Here is a 12,992-nt window from a genome sequence, read left to right on the forward strand (position 1 = left end):
CCTTTAGATATTTGTAATATAAACACAAAGTTAAAAAGAACCTTAACACAGGCCATCAAAAAAAACTTAGAATCAACCAACATACAGACCTCCAGTGGATTCCAGGCTATGAGTTGGAGCCTCACAAAGGGGTTCACAAGTTTTGGCAGACAGAGCCCTATGTAGGCCTCCCTGTATGTGTCCCCATAGCCAGCCTTCCAGGAGGCAAACCTCTCACGTATGCAGCCTGTGTCACTGAAGTCGTCCACCACGTCCTCAAACACATAACCCGCCTTCTGTATGATCTCATCTGTAATGGAAAAACTGGTTGTTATAGGAATGAGGAATGACTGTCTGTGTTAGGCATGAGTGTATGACTGTAAGGAATGATTGTCAGGAATAGGGAAAGACTATTTGTGTTAAAATGAGGAATGACTGCTTGTGTTTGTAATGTGAGGAACGACTGTTTGTGTTAGGAATAAGGAACGCCTGTTCGTGTGCAGAATTGGGAATGTCTGTTTGTGTTAGGAATGAGAAACAACTGTGTTTGAAATGCGTTTGTTTTAGGAATTAGTTTGTGTTAGGGATGTGTTTGTTCAAGTTGTTGCTTTTATAATAACTTAAGTGATTTTGTATAGAGCAAATGCCAGAATGACAATACATTTGCAACATGTATTCTAACTTGTAGAAATCTATAGTAATAATATGTGTTCAGTGTATACCCTTCATTGTCTTGAAGCAAAGTGTTATTTTTTATTGATGTATGGAAATTCATAATTTATAATGTATGCATTTAAAACTGATTATCACTAGGGCTGTAACGAATACACGATACGTATCACGAATACAGGGTGGCGAATACGAATATTTATTCGCAAATATGAATTTCAATGAACAAAAGTAATACTGACAACTTGACAGGACATTATATAGTATGAAACTATGAATATTTGTCAATTTGATTAATTGCATACTGAAAATATGAAATATAACACTTTGAAATAACAAAACACTGACTAGAACTGCTTAAACTTTGAACTTAGTTTTAAGAACATGACTAGTACCAATAAAATCCTTGAGTAGAACAATTATGCAACTTGACATAACATTATATAGTATGAAACTATGAGCATTCTCTTTGCTAGGCTCCATGTTTGTTGATAAGTTGCAAAATCATTGTCGTAAAGATAAACAAAAAAGAAACTCCATCAGCTAATCCTTTGTGTGTATGTTTGAGCATCAAATCACTCGTATTTACCTAAATAAACATTAAAAAACCATAGAAAGATTTTTCAATTCAATGTCGAAAATATTCAACCGGTGCCCGCCATTTTTGTTGATAATCTCACTGTGTAACATAGTGGGTGGGGTACACATGATGAAAAACGCCGGAATAAGGAGAACATTTAAATACAGGGGTTTATTGCATGAACCTTCATTTGTAAGGTAAGATAAGATGATTAAACTTTCAAACTCGAAACCACGTTGTTTGTATTCGTCAAATATTCGGTTCAAGAGGTGGCGAATAACGAATATAATTCCTCCACAGCCGTATTGGAGTAATTCAAATATTCGAATGTATCGTTACAGCCCTAATTATCACTGAATAATTATTGCAATGATTTGGGAAATTTATGATAAAAACACAAATTTCAAAGAAAATATCATTTCCACCAAATTTTTGGCTAAACTTTGTAATTTCAAAGTGATTTTATTGATACTAGTATTTGACATGATTTGAGAACTACAATAATGCATTTTTAACAGTCAAACCATATATATTATATATATATGACATATATATCTCCCCTGTTTCATGGTAGATTTTAGTAATTTTATACTGATTTTTAATGAATGTGACATTTGCTTCAAGGACTACTAAAATTATTAAATAACAACTGTCACAGCAAATCTGGACATATATTTCCACCTCTTTCCTGGTTAAACTTTGTAATTTCAGACTGATTTTCCTCATCATCCGAAGACAGGCCCTCGTGATGGCCACTGATGCTCTTGCCTTCACGCGCACGTCTCCTTCTAGCCCTGCAGTGTAAGACATGGTTTCATTTGAGGTTTTACAAGTTAAATTATCTAAAGTGGTGATAGTGTACCAGTCTCTATTAAGCCCGGAATATAACTGGGAAAACAAGTTCCTATAACAACGACCCAAAACTGCCTTCATTCTTTAAAGCCGTGTTCTGGGAAAACTGGGATTAATGCAAGTTTATAAAGTGTTGTCCCATATAAGCCTGTTTATTCCACACAGACTAATCAGCAACAACACTGTATGCCTTGATTGGATTTTCATTTAGAAAAGACTTTAATCATATAAACAATTTCATAAAAGCTGATGTTTCCTCCCTGATTAGCCTGTGCGGACAAAACACAGGTCCCTGTAAATTGGAACCTACCTCCTGGCCTCTCGTTCTGCAATTCTCCTCTGTCTTGCCTGGTCCTCATTGTCCACAACCACAGGGGCCTTACCTGCACAGCAAGAAAACAGGCCATAAACACTGCCCATGACAATATGAACCACCTTTAGTTGCTTATAAATGGATTGTAGGAAACAATATTGAAACCTATATACATACCTCGTTATTAAACAGAATGAGACATTTTTTGGTAATCCTTCCAGTAACTTAAATAAGCAACCCCACCCACCAATGCAATGTTTAAAATAAAATAATTATCATACATTAAGTAAATTTACAAAACAATAACATGTAAACAGGTAAAGAAAAAGACTGATATGAAAAATCCACAAAAAAACTCCATAATTATCTCCAACACAAAATTATATATGCCAATATACCGCGACAATGTGACACAATTAATGAAATGCCGAGTGCCACTAGATACAACGTCAGTGAAGTGAGCTGTAAATACCGACTTGTCATGTAGGTGTGGCACTGGTCCTGTATATCTTGTTGTCGACGACTCGCAAACTTGGCCGCACGATTGCGCAGCGCATTGTGCATGCGCGTTTCTAACGCATTGATAACGGGCACCTGTAAATTGGAAGAGAGGTCAAGTGAGTTTTCTATTATATAATGTTTAAAGAAAAAGGACATTTGTGTTTCTTCCATGATATTCCATATCACTGACAGTGAACTAAAAACAACTTAGACTTTAATTTGATTGTTACAAGACTGGCTAGTGAAATCTTAACAGATTTATTAAATTAATCCATCTATATTAACTTTTATATAATTCCATAAATTGGAAAAATAATAAAATAAGAACAATCATGTCTAAAAAATTTAAGCAAAACTTTCAAGCTTGAATTTTTGATAAAATGTGTAAAACAAAAGCATTTCGTAGTTCTTGAGAGTAACAAGCGAACAAACTCAACTAGCACAGTTGTCACAAATTTCATAATAGTGCAACAGCCATCTATTCAAAACTTTTATGAATGAATCACAATAAAACTAAGAATACTGTTTCAAACTGGTTAGAACTTGGTAAGATTTTCCCAACGCAATCATGCCTAAGCAACATTTTTCAAATACATATTTAGTATTCCGTGTTCTATAGTGATCTTTTATTCAGTAACAAGATATGGCAGTCATCAAAATTAACAACAAGAGGGCCTGAAAGGCCCAAAGTTGCTCACCTGAGATAACAAGATATTTTTGGGACAAATCTTCTGACCAAGTTTCATGAAGATCGGAAAATAAATGTGGCCTCTAGAGTGTTAACAAGGTATTACTATAGCCATATAAGGAAAAATGCCCCGCCCCCTGGCAGCAATGTTTTCAACCAACCGGCATCATTTTTGAACTCGTCCAAGATATTATCAGGATGAATCTTCTGACCAAGTTTCATGAAGATCGGACAGTAAATGTGGCCTCTAGAGTGTTAACAAGATTTAACTATAGCCATATAAGAAAAAATGCCCCGCCCCTTGGAAGCCATGTTTTTCAAGCAAACATAATTATTTTCGAACTCATCCAAGATATCATTGAGACCAATCTTCTGACCACATTTCATGAAGATTGGACAATGAATGTGGCCTTGAGAGTGTTAACAAGGTTTTACTATAGCCATATAAGGAAAAATGCCCCGCCCCTGGTGGCCATGTTTTTTAAGCAACCAAAACCATTTTCAAACTCATCCAAGAAATCATTGGGACAAATCTTCTGGCCAAGTTTCATGATGATCGGAAAATAAATGTGACCTCTAGAGTGTTAGCAAGCTTTTACAATAGCCATATAAGGAAAAATGCCCCGCCCCCGTGGTGGCCATGTTTTTCAACCAACCGGCATCATTTTTTAACTCATCCAAGATATTATTGGGATGAATCTTCTGATTAAGTTTTATGAAGATTGGACTATAAATGTGGCCTCTAGAGTGTTAACAAGATTTTACTATAGCCATATATAGCCATATAAGGAAAAATGCCCCGCCCCTTGGCAGCCATGTTTTTCAAGCTAATGTAATCATTTTCGAACTCATCCAAGATATCAATAAGACAAATCTTCTGACCATATTTCATAAAGATTGGACAATAAATGTGGCCTCTAGAGTGTTAACAAGGTTTTACAAAAGCCATATATAGCCTTATACGGAAAAATGCCCCGCCCCCTGGTGGCCATGTTTTTTTAAGAAACCAAAACAATTTTCGAACTCATCCAAGATATCATTGGGACAAATCTTCTGACCAAGTTTCATGAAGATCGGATAATAAATGTGGCCTCTAGAGTGTTAACAAGGTTTTACTATAGCCATATAAGGAATAATGCCCCGCCCCCTGGCGGCCATGTTTTTCAACCAACAGGCATCATTTTCGAACTCGTCTAAGATATTATTGGTAAGAATCTTATGGCGGGGGATAAAAAGGCAAATGTTGACGCCGCACAACGCACAACGGACAAAAGGCGATCACAAAAGCTCACCATGAGCACGTTGTGCTCAGGTGAGCTCAAAAGCCAGAGCAACCTGCAATGATAAATTCTTTAACCTGGTTTTATCACATTCTCAGTTTCATTAAGGTGGGCGTATACAATTTTCATAATTGTAAGTAATAATTCAAGAATGCAGGGTTGCTTGTTGGAAGAGCTAATTTCAATGACTGAGTTTGGTACAAGTTATGCTAAAGGAAATACCTAAGTACATGTTACAGTAAGTCCTTGAACTGTGAATGTCAAGTCTAAACATTGTTAATTTATTTTGAATTAATCCTAGACCATCATCTCATATAGCGTAATACACCTCTACACAAATAAATGTATGCATGAAATGCCCAATAATCTTGTGTTCTAATAATGTGTTTTTCTCATAATTCTAAAGTGCGGCAGTCTGGGAAAACTGGGCTTAATGCATGTGAGGAAACTTTCCACCTACACTACATTTTCATTTTAGTCCTTTCAGTGCTGGAACCGAATTTTTAAGGCCTTTGCAAACAGTTTAGATCCAGATGAGACGCCACAGAACGTGGCGTCTCATCTGGATCCAAACTGTTTGCTGTTCTTATAGTATTCTTTGAAAAAAATTGAAAAAAATGATTATTTTAGAAATTCAGCCGACGACATTTTAGCAGATGACAAATTTCCCAGCATGCAAAGGGTTAAAGAACACTTCCTGTAAATGAAAATTTCCATAAATCCAGAAATTGTTGACCCTGATTAGCCTTCGCTGACTGCACAGGCTAATATGGGCCAACACTTTAAGCACATGCATAAAGACCCGAATTCCCGGAATGAGGCTGGATTAAGCTACCAAAAACTGAATAATCGATGTACAACATATGCTAAGATTCTTGCAATTAATTTTGTATAATAAACTTTACTTGCAGATTTACTATACATATAATATTTAGTAATAACAAGAACTTGTCTACAGTCAAACATACATAACAAGTTACATTAGCTATTTAAATTCCTGTATTGGTAGAGATTTCAACGAGATTCAAACATGTTTCTATTTCGTATATATGGGCTACACTCTTGGAAAACTGGGATTAATGCATGTGCATAAAGTATTTCCCAAATTAGCCTGCGCAGTCCTGACAGTTTAATTAGAGAAAACACTCTCCGCTTTCATGGTACTATTCCTTTAAAAGAAGTCTCTTCTTAGCAAAATTCAAGTTCAGCCAGAAAGTGTTGTCCCTGATAAGCCTATGCGGGCTCAACGGGTTTATCTGGGACAACACTTTAAGCACATATATTAGGCCCTTTTCCAGAGAGGAAAGCTCATATCACATCTGGAAACATAATTAAGTGAGAGGTAAAGAGAGGAAGACAGAAGCAAGGATGACACACATATCCAGAAAAAGCATGGCCCCTTGTGTACATGTGTACCTAAATTTAGTAAGTATTGCAGCATTGATTTTATGAGTTTAAACATACAGGAACATGTAAGTTAAATGCTTATTAAAAAAAAGAACGGTTAATACAAAAAACTATCCTATTTCTGCTATTAGTCCATATCGGTATTATAATCTCAATAAAGATTTGTCCCATAAAACAAGTGAATACTAATGTGTGACTCAATCCACCACCTATGTTTCGGATTTAATTTCACATCAAGACCGTTTTACATGCTGTACACTGAAATTGCACGATATCTCTTTTCAAATGTCAAAATCCTTAAGTCACAAGGGGCCTACGCAACATGTATTTAGGTACCCACCTTTTCATTCAAACATTCAACCAAGTCGCGAACATACCCCCTCATTTCTTGGAAGAACTTAAAGCGTTCTTCCAACCTAGGCACGGAGGCCTCGCAAGTGACAATTGAGTCTTTTGAGTCTTCCATGTCGTGCTCGAGCTTGTCTGCCTCCTGACGGTGAACTCTGTGTACCTCGTCCATTGTGCTCAACCTGAAAAATGAGCCACGTTATGGGAAAACTGGGCTTAATGCGTTCCAGATTAGCCTGTGCAGGCCACATAATAAAATAAGGGACAACACGTTTGGCTTACATGGAATTTTTAAATTGAGGAAAGTCTCTTCTTTATAAAAATCCAGTTTAAACAGAAAGTGTTATCCATGAATAGCCTGTGCAGACTGCACAGGCAAATCTGGGATGACACTTTGTGCACATGTATTAAGCCCAATTTTACAGGAGACAGGCTCAGGTAGTCTTGAGGATTAATTGTCCAAATTATCACCAACACGTTTGGGATGGTGGGCACATAAACTCAAGGCTTTCCTTCCAAATAAATGAAATCCAGATGGGCACAATTTTGGACAGACCTTTGTGATCTATAGGTACAAACAAAGCTGAAACCATTTACTTAACAACATAATTTTTTCTTTGGAGAAAATCCAAAGTTGATATGTCAAGTGATTTTGAAAGGGTTTGAAATAAGTCAGCTTAGTTTGTTCCACAAGAATAGTGGGGCCTGCTAGAATCTTGTGAAAAAAATTGATTTCAAAAGCATTTAATATTTGAAATATGACAATAAAAATGGCATTGATTTTAATGATTAATTCACAATTCTTATGCGCCACATCTGCTGAAAGAATTGCTTTAAAAATCTGTTCATACTGCTTTTGTAGTTGTACAACTTAAGTAGTATATGGGGTCTTAAATGTTTTATATACACTGTAATATAGCCATCTAATCTGTAAAAATACATCTCAATTTACAATATGCTATTTTATACGAGATTTAAACATACACTCACCTTGGACACTTGGATAACACCAAACCATAAAGTTTTTTAAGTGTGTGAAATAATAAGCTTTAAGAAAGACTACACAATTAACTAAAATAACGCTCACAATACATCATACTCAATAATAATTTAAACAAGATATGTGTTTGTCAGAAACACTATGTCCCCTACTGCGCCGCTTTGAAGCTATTTATTTGACCTTGAAGGATAACCTTGACCTTTCACCACTCAAAATGAGCAGCTCCAAGAGATACACTTGCATGCCAAATATGAAGTTGCTATCTTCAATATTGCAAATGTTATGGTAAAATGTTGAAGTTGGAGCAAACAAACACACAAACCAACCAACAGACAGGGCAAAAACAATATGTCCCCCACTATAGTGGTGAGGGACATAAAAATGTTTGTGTTTTTTCAATGATATCATATATCTGCATACCTGAAAACACACATAATCATGTTGCCCATGTAAATTCTAAAATTGTCTAATACATGAACCAAATAAATGAACATTCAGAAAAACAGGAAAACCTCTCTTTTAGGCGTTTTATAAGCCCATCCAGGGTAATGTTTTCAGTGGCCGAGAGAGGCAAACGTCGAGGAACTTGTGCCATGACTGCGTCGCCAGGGAAAGGCTTGATGCCAAGGTAACCGTTGTTGTACATCGCATCAGGCATCGACTGGCTGTCCTGGTCCATGTTGAGGAGGTCGTTGGATGAAGACACCTGAGAATAAATATATCAGGAATAGCTAGAATAGAAGGGAGTTTCAATCAAGATGCCTGCTTTGTTAAAATGTATTTGTCAGACTTAAAGAAATTATCTTAATTGCTTTATGCCACTTTAGTTTGCATCACCAACAAAAACCATATGGTGTATTTGACCTGGTTTTTGTGTTTGATTTTGGCAATGTGATGGTATTAATCAAATACACACTCTCATTCTCTGAAATGAGTTCTAAAATTGAAACCAAATATTACCAAGAGCTGTTTCAACTAGTGCTGCAACAATACCCCAACAAGAGGCCCACGAGGGCCTGAATCGCTCTACTGGCTGGAATCAATAGGGCTCAAGCCCTTGATAGTATGAACAATCTGAGTAAGTTTTAAATAAACAGACCCAAAATGGGAAATTTATAACATAAACAAGAAGAAACATAAAATTTTAACTTCAAATGGCTCCTTTTCAACAATAAGTTGGACAAATTTTCTTCACTCTCAATGGGGTTCTGGCCCTTGATGAAATAAAACATCTGTTGAAGTTTCAAAAGGATAGAACTTTATATGTAAACAAACAAGAAATGTGTTTGTCGGAAACACTATGTCCCCTTCTGCGCTGCTTAGATTTTTTTTTTTACCTTTGACCTTGAAGGATGATCTGACCTTTCACCACTCAAAATGTGCAGCTCCATGAGATACACATGCATGCCAAATATAAAGTTGCTATCTTCAATATTGCAAAAGTTATGGCAAAATGTTAAAGATTTTCATTTTTTTCTCAAATTCAAGGGGAGATAATTCTGGACTTATAACTCTGATATTGCTCATTTTCAATAGGGTTTGACTCATCATTCAGATAAAGACACTGTGCAAGTTGGGAAATGATTGGATGAAAACTGTGGACTTTATTGCGTAAACAAGCCTTATTTCACAATTTTCTCAAATTCAAAGGGAGATTATTCTGGACTTTTTACTCTGATGTAACCAATTTTCAATAGGGTTCGAGTCCTCATTAAAAATAAAGACACTGAACAAGTTTGAAAAGAATCGGATGAAACCTGTGGACTTTATTGCGTAAACAAGCCTTATTTCACAATTTTTTTAAATTCAAGGGGAGAATATGTCTGGACTTTTTACTCTGATGTAACCCATTTTCAATAGGGTTCGAGTCCTCATTAATATAAAGACACTGAACAAGTTTGAAAAGAATCGGCTGAAAACTGTTGACTTTATTGCCTTAACAAGCCTTATTTCACAATTTTCTCAAATTCAAGGGGAGATAATTCTGGACATTTACTCTGATGTAACCCATTGTCAATAGGGTTCGAGTCCTCATTAATATAAAGACACTGAACAAGTTTGAAAAGAATCGGATGAAAACTGTGGACTTTATCGCGTAGACAAGAAAAAGTCTAACGCACGCACGGACGAAAGGACGGACGACGGAAACCACGCCACGACATAAGCTCTTCAGGCCTTCGGCCAGTATTGCTAACTTGTACCAGAATTATAACTCGCCAGCTTATCACCAAAACCAACTTAATTACATGAACATAACCTTTGTATTGTATTTTTAGATTCTAGTTATATCCTATTGGCTATTGTAGCTTTTTTAACAAAATGCTTTGTTAACACAATTAACTCTTTTTTTTTGGCTTTACAAAGCATTTTGTTATGAAAGATTAGTATTGTCATCTAAGTGCAAGAACATATTGGAATTTAAGCCACTACATTTGACACCATCCTTACACCGCTTAAGATATCCTACCCCTTCCTCGATCTCATTCGTTTCTCTCGTCTTTTTAAGACTAAAATATGCCCAAACAACACTTTTTCCCTTGGAATTGTCTATAAAGTCAAACTCGGCGTTCGTTTGTCTGCCATTTTGAGAACTATTATAAAAGTCGACAAGAAGAATAATAACCCGAAAGAGAATTGTAAATGCTTAAAAGCCAGTCGTGTAAGTTATCAAAATGCTGTTACGTATTTTTTTTTATCATTATTCTGTTTAGAATATCATCAATTTAAATTTGTATTATGTAATTGTTTTTTTTTCATATTTCCACAAGCTTCATTTTAAATTTCACAGTATGACATGCAAAAGCAGATATTGCGGACTCCCATGTTACAACGCTACTCCGTATAATAGACTTTTTAGAAAGCTATTTTTACGTAACAATTAATTTTTACTGAACAGTAAACACCAATTTGTTTTGTTTACCTTGATATAATTATTTTTGATAGCTTTTCTTGACGAAATGTGTATGAATTTTTATAATTTTCTTACCGGTATGATGAAAATTGTATTGCAATACAATATGCGGATTGTGTATTGCGATATATACCGATATACCGGTATATTGTCGCAGCACTAGTTTCAACATAAGCATGTCAATAACCATAAGGACATGGATGTAATCAAGCTGAAATTATATAAAAAGATCAACTGACTTCCATAATTACAGACAAAACTGTTGAATACTGTGTCAATTCTAACAAAGACAGTGTATGCACCTGTTGTATGGCCGAGACCCCCATACGTATCTGCTGCTCCTCCCACTCCCTCTCCTGGTCACTACCCTCGTCACTGCCTGAAACACACAGGGGAGGTAAGTCACAAACAGTTGCAACATATAGGCCACGTTCTGGGACAAAGGGGCATAGCGCATGAGTATAGTGTCATGCCAGATGAGAATGTGCAGTTCACAGGGACCAGACAATCAACTTAGAATGCATTTTTGTTAAGAACAGACTTCCTTTAACTAAAAATTCCACAATAGAAGAAAGTGGTGCCCCTACTTTGCCTTTGCAGACTGCACAGGCTTATTTGAGACGACACTTTCAGCAAATGCATGAAGCCTGGCTTTTGTTAAGCACGGTTTATAATTATAAGTTATTAATAAATAGTTTATTTTGTTTCAGCAAGTTATGCAATTTTGACATTTGAGTTGAACTCTAAATATAATAGAGACATAATTAGCATTTGTTGTTGTTAAAATGCATCTAGACAATGATACCCAGTTTCTTAATCGACCTTTTAAGCAGAACCAGGGCTACTTTTCTTGATTTGGGGCTATGGCAAACCATTTCATATTAAGGAAATAATATATCAACTTAACTGAGAAAGGCAGGACTGCTGTTCATTTTTGATGATGTTTTTCACTTAAATTTGCATGCATTAATCAGTTTTTACTAAACATAAGAATTTAGTGTCAATTCCTTTTCTATGATTGTATTATAGTTTGGGAAAACATGTACAATTCCACACATCACTCGTTTCAGTACAACTGAAAGTACATTTTGCTATGTCAATACCAAAAGATTGTAGTTTCAACAGTACAAATAAGAGCTTTCATGACATCAAAATCTGCAAGTCAGCATACCATGTTCAGCCCGGAGGAAGTTGTCCCTCATCTTCTGTCTATCTAAGGCCCCAGTGTTAGTGGTGAAGTCAATCCTCTCATCTTCATCATCATCACTTTTGTCATTATCATCCTCTCTAAGGAGTGAATTACATTGCGTATGTAGAGAATTCATCTCAACGTGTTTTAACTTTAGAACTAAAACCATAGCTTTTGTCGAGGCAGAAAATGATTTGGCAACACATATATGACTTCTTTACACTGATAAATTAAAATTGGCTCAAGAAATTATCAGTTGAAAAGGCTCCAGAAATTATCAGTTGCAATGCCTTTATTTTAATTGTTTTTACATCTTTAATTACAAACAACACTCTGCTGTTCTGCAAGGTCTTGAATTACTTATTTCATCTGCATTCTTTTTCCCATCTATTAATTTTGGCAATAATTCTCTAACAACAGCCCATAGTGGATACCTGGCAAACTGTGAGTTGCTGTTCTCTTACAACAGCCCATATTTCACACCTGACGATGCTGTGACTTCATTTCTCTAACAACAGCACATATTGCATACCTGACTAGCCCCTACTTGCAGGTCTCTAACAGCCCATATTGAATACCTGACAAGCCATGACTTGCTGTTCTCTAACGGCCCATATTGCAAACCTGACAAGCCATGACTTGCTGCTCTCTTCCAACAGCCCATATTGAATACCTCACAAGTCGTGACTTGCTGATCTAACAGTTCATATTGAATACCTGACTAGCCATGACTTGCAGGTCTCTAACAGCCCATATTGCATACCTGACAAGCCATGACTTGCTGTCCTCTTACAACAGTCAATATTGCATACCTCTCAAGTCGCGACTTGCTTATCTCTAACAGCCCATATTGAATACTTGACTAGCCGTGACTTGCAGGTCTCTAACAGCCCATATTGAATACCTGACAAGCCATGACTTGCTGTTCTCTTACGGCCCATATTGCATACCTGACTAGCCGTGATTTGCTGTTCTCATACTTGACAGTGTCATCGAGTGGCATGAAGTCGCCGGCGTCTCTTGCCATCTGACGCTGCTTCCTAATCTGGTGAATAGTCGTCGCATCTGGGATCTCACCTCCTACAGAAATAAGAACACTTAGTAAAACAAGCAAATTCGTTGAATTGATATCCTGCGCCAAATATGCTATTGAACACAAAAGTGTTCTGGATGGAAGAACGGATAGACAACGCCAAAAAAAGCATTTTTTCAAGATACAAAGGACCATAACTCTGTTATTATAGATGGTGTACAATGCCATTTGGCGTGCATCAT

At 36.3% G+C, this 12,992-nt stretch overlaps 1 protein-coding gene across 1 annotated transcript in view; it reads right to left on the reverse strand.

Moving 5' to 3' along the window:
* The window catches only part of LOC127851507 (PAX3- and PAX7-binding protein 1-like), a 34,797-nt gene that overhangs the window by 9,513 nt on the left and 12,292 nt on the right, over positions 1-12,992 (reverse strand). The window contains exons 4-12 of the mRNA XM_052385314.1: positions 12,668-12,797; positions 11,700-11,815; positions 10,831-10,907; positions 8,130-8,323; positions 6,610-6,799; positions 2,870-2,987; positions 2,391-2,463; positions 1,910-2,022; positions 90-289 (exon numbers count right to left, since the gene is read on the reverse strand). Coding sequence (XP_052241274.1) covers positions 90-289; positions 1,910-2,022; positions 2,391-2,463; positions 2,870-2,987; positions 6,610-6,799; positions 8,130-8,323; positions 10,831-10,907; positions 11,700-11,815; positions 12,668-12,797 — 1,211 coding nt within the window. The remainder of the gene's footprint in view (positions 1-89; positions 290-1,909; positions 2,023-2,390; positions 2,464-2,869; positions 2,988-6,609; positions 6,800-8,129; positions 8,324-10,830; positions 10,908-11,699; positions 11,816-12,667; positions 12,798-12,992) is intronic.

Source organism: Dreissena polymorpha, chromosome 11 (genome assembly GCF_020536995.1).
Source record: "Dreissena polymorpha isolate Duluth1 chromosome 11, UMN_Dpol_1.0, whole genome shotgun sequence".
NCBI classification, from domain to species: domain Eukaryota; kingdom Metazoa; phylum Mollusca; class Bivalvia; order Myida; family Dreissenidae; genus Dreissena; species Dreissena polymorpha.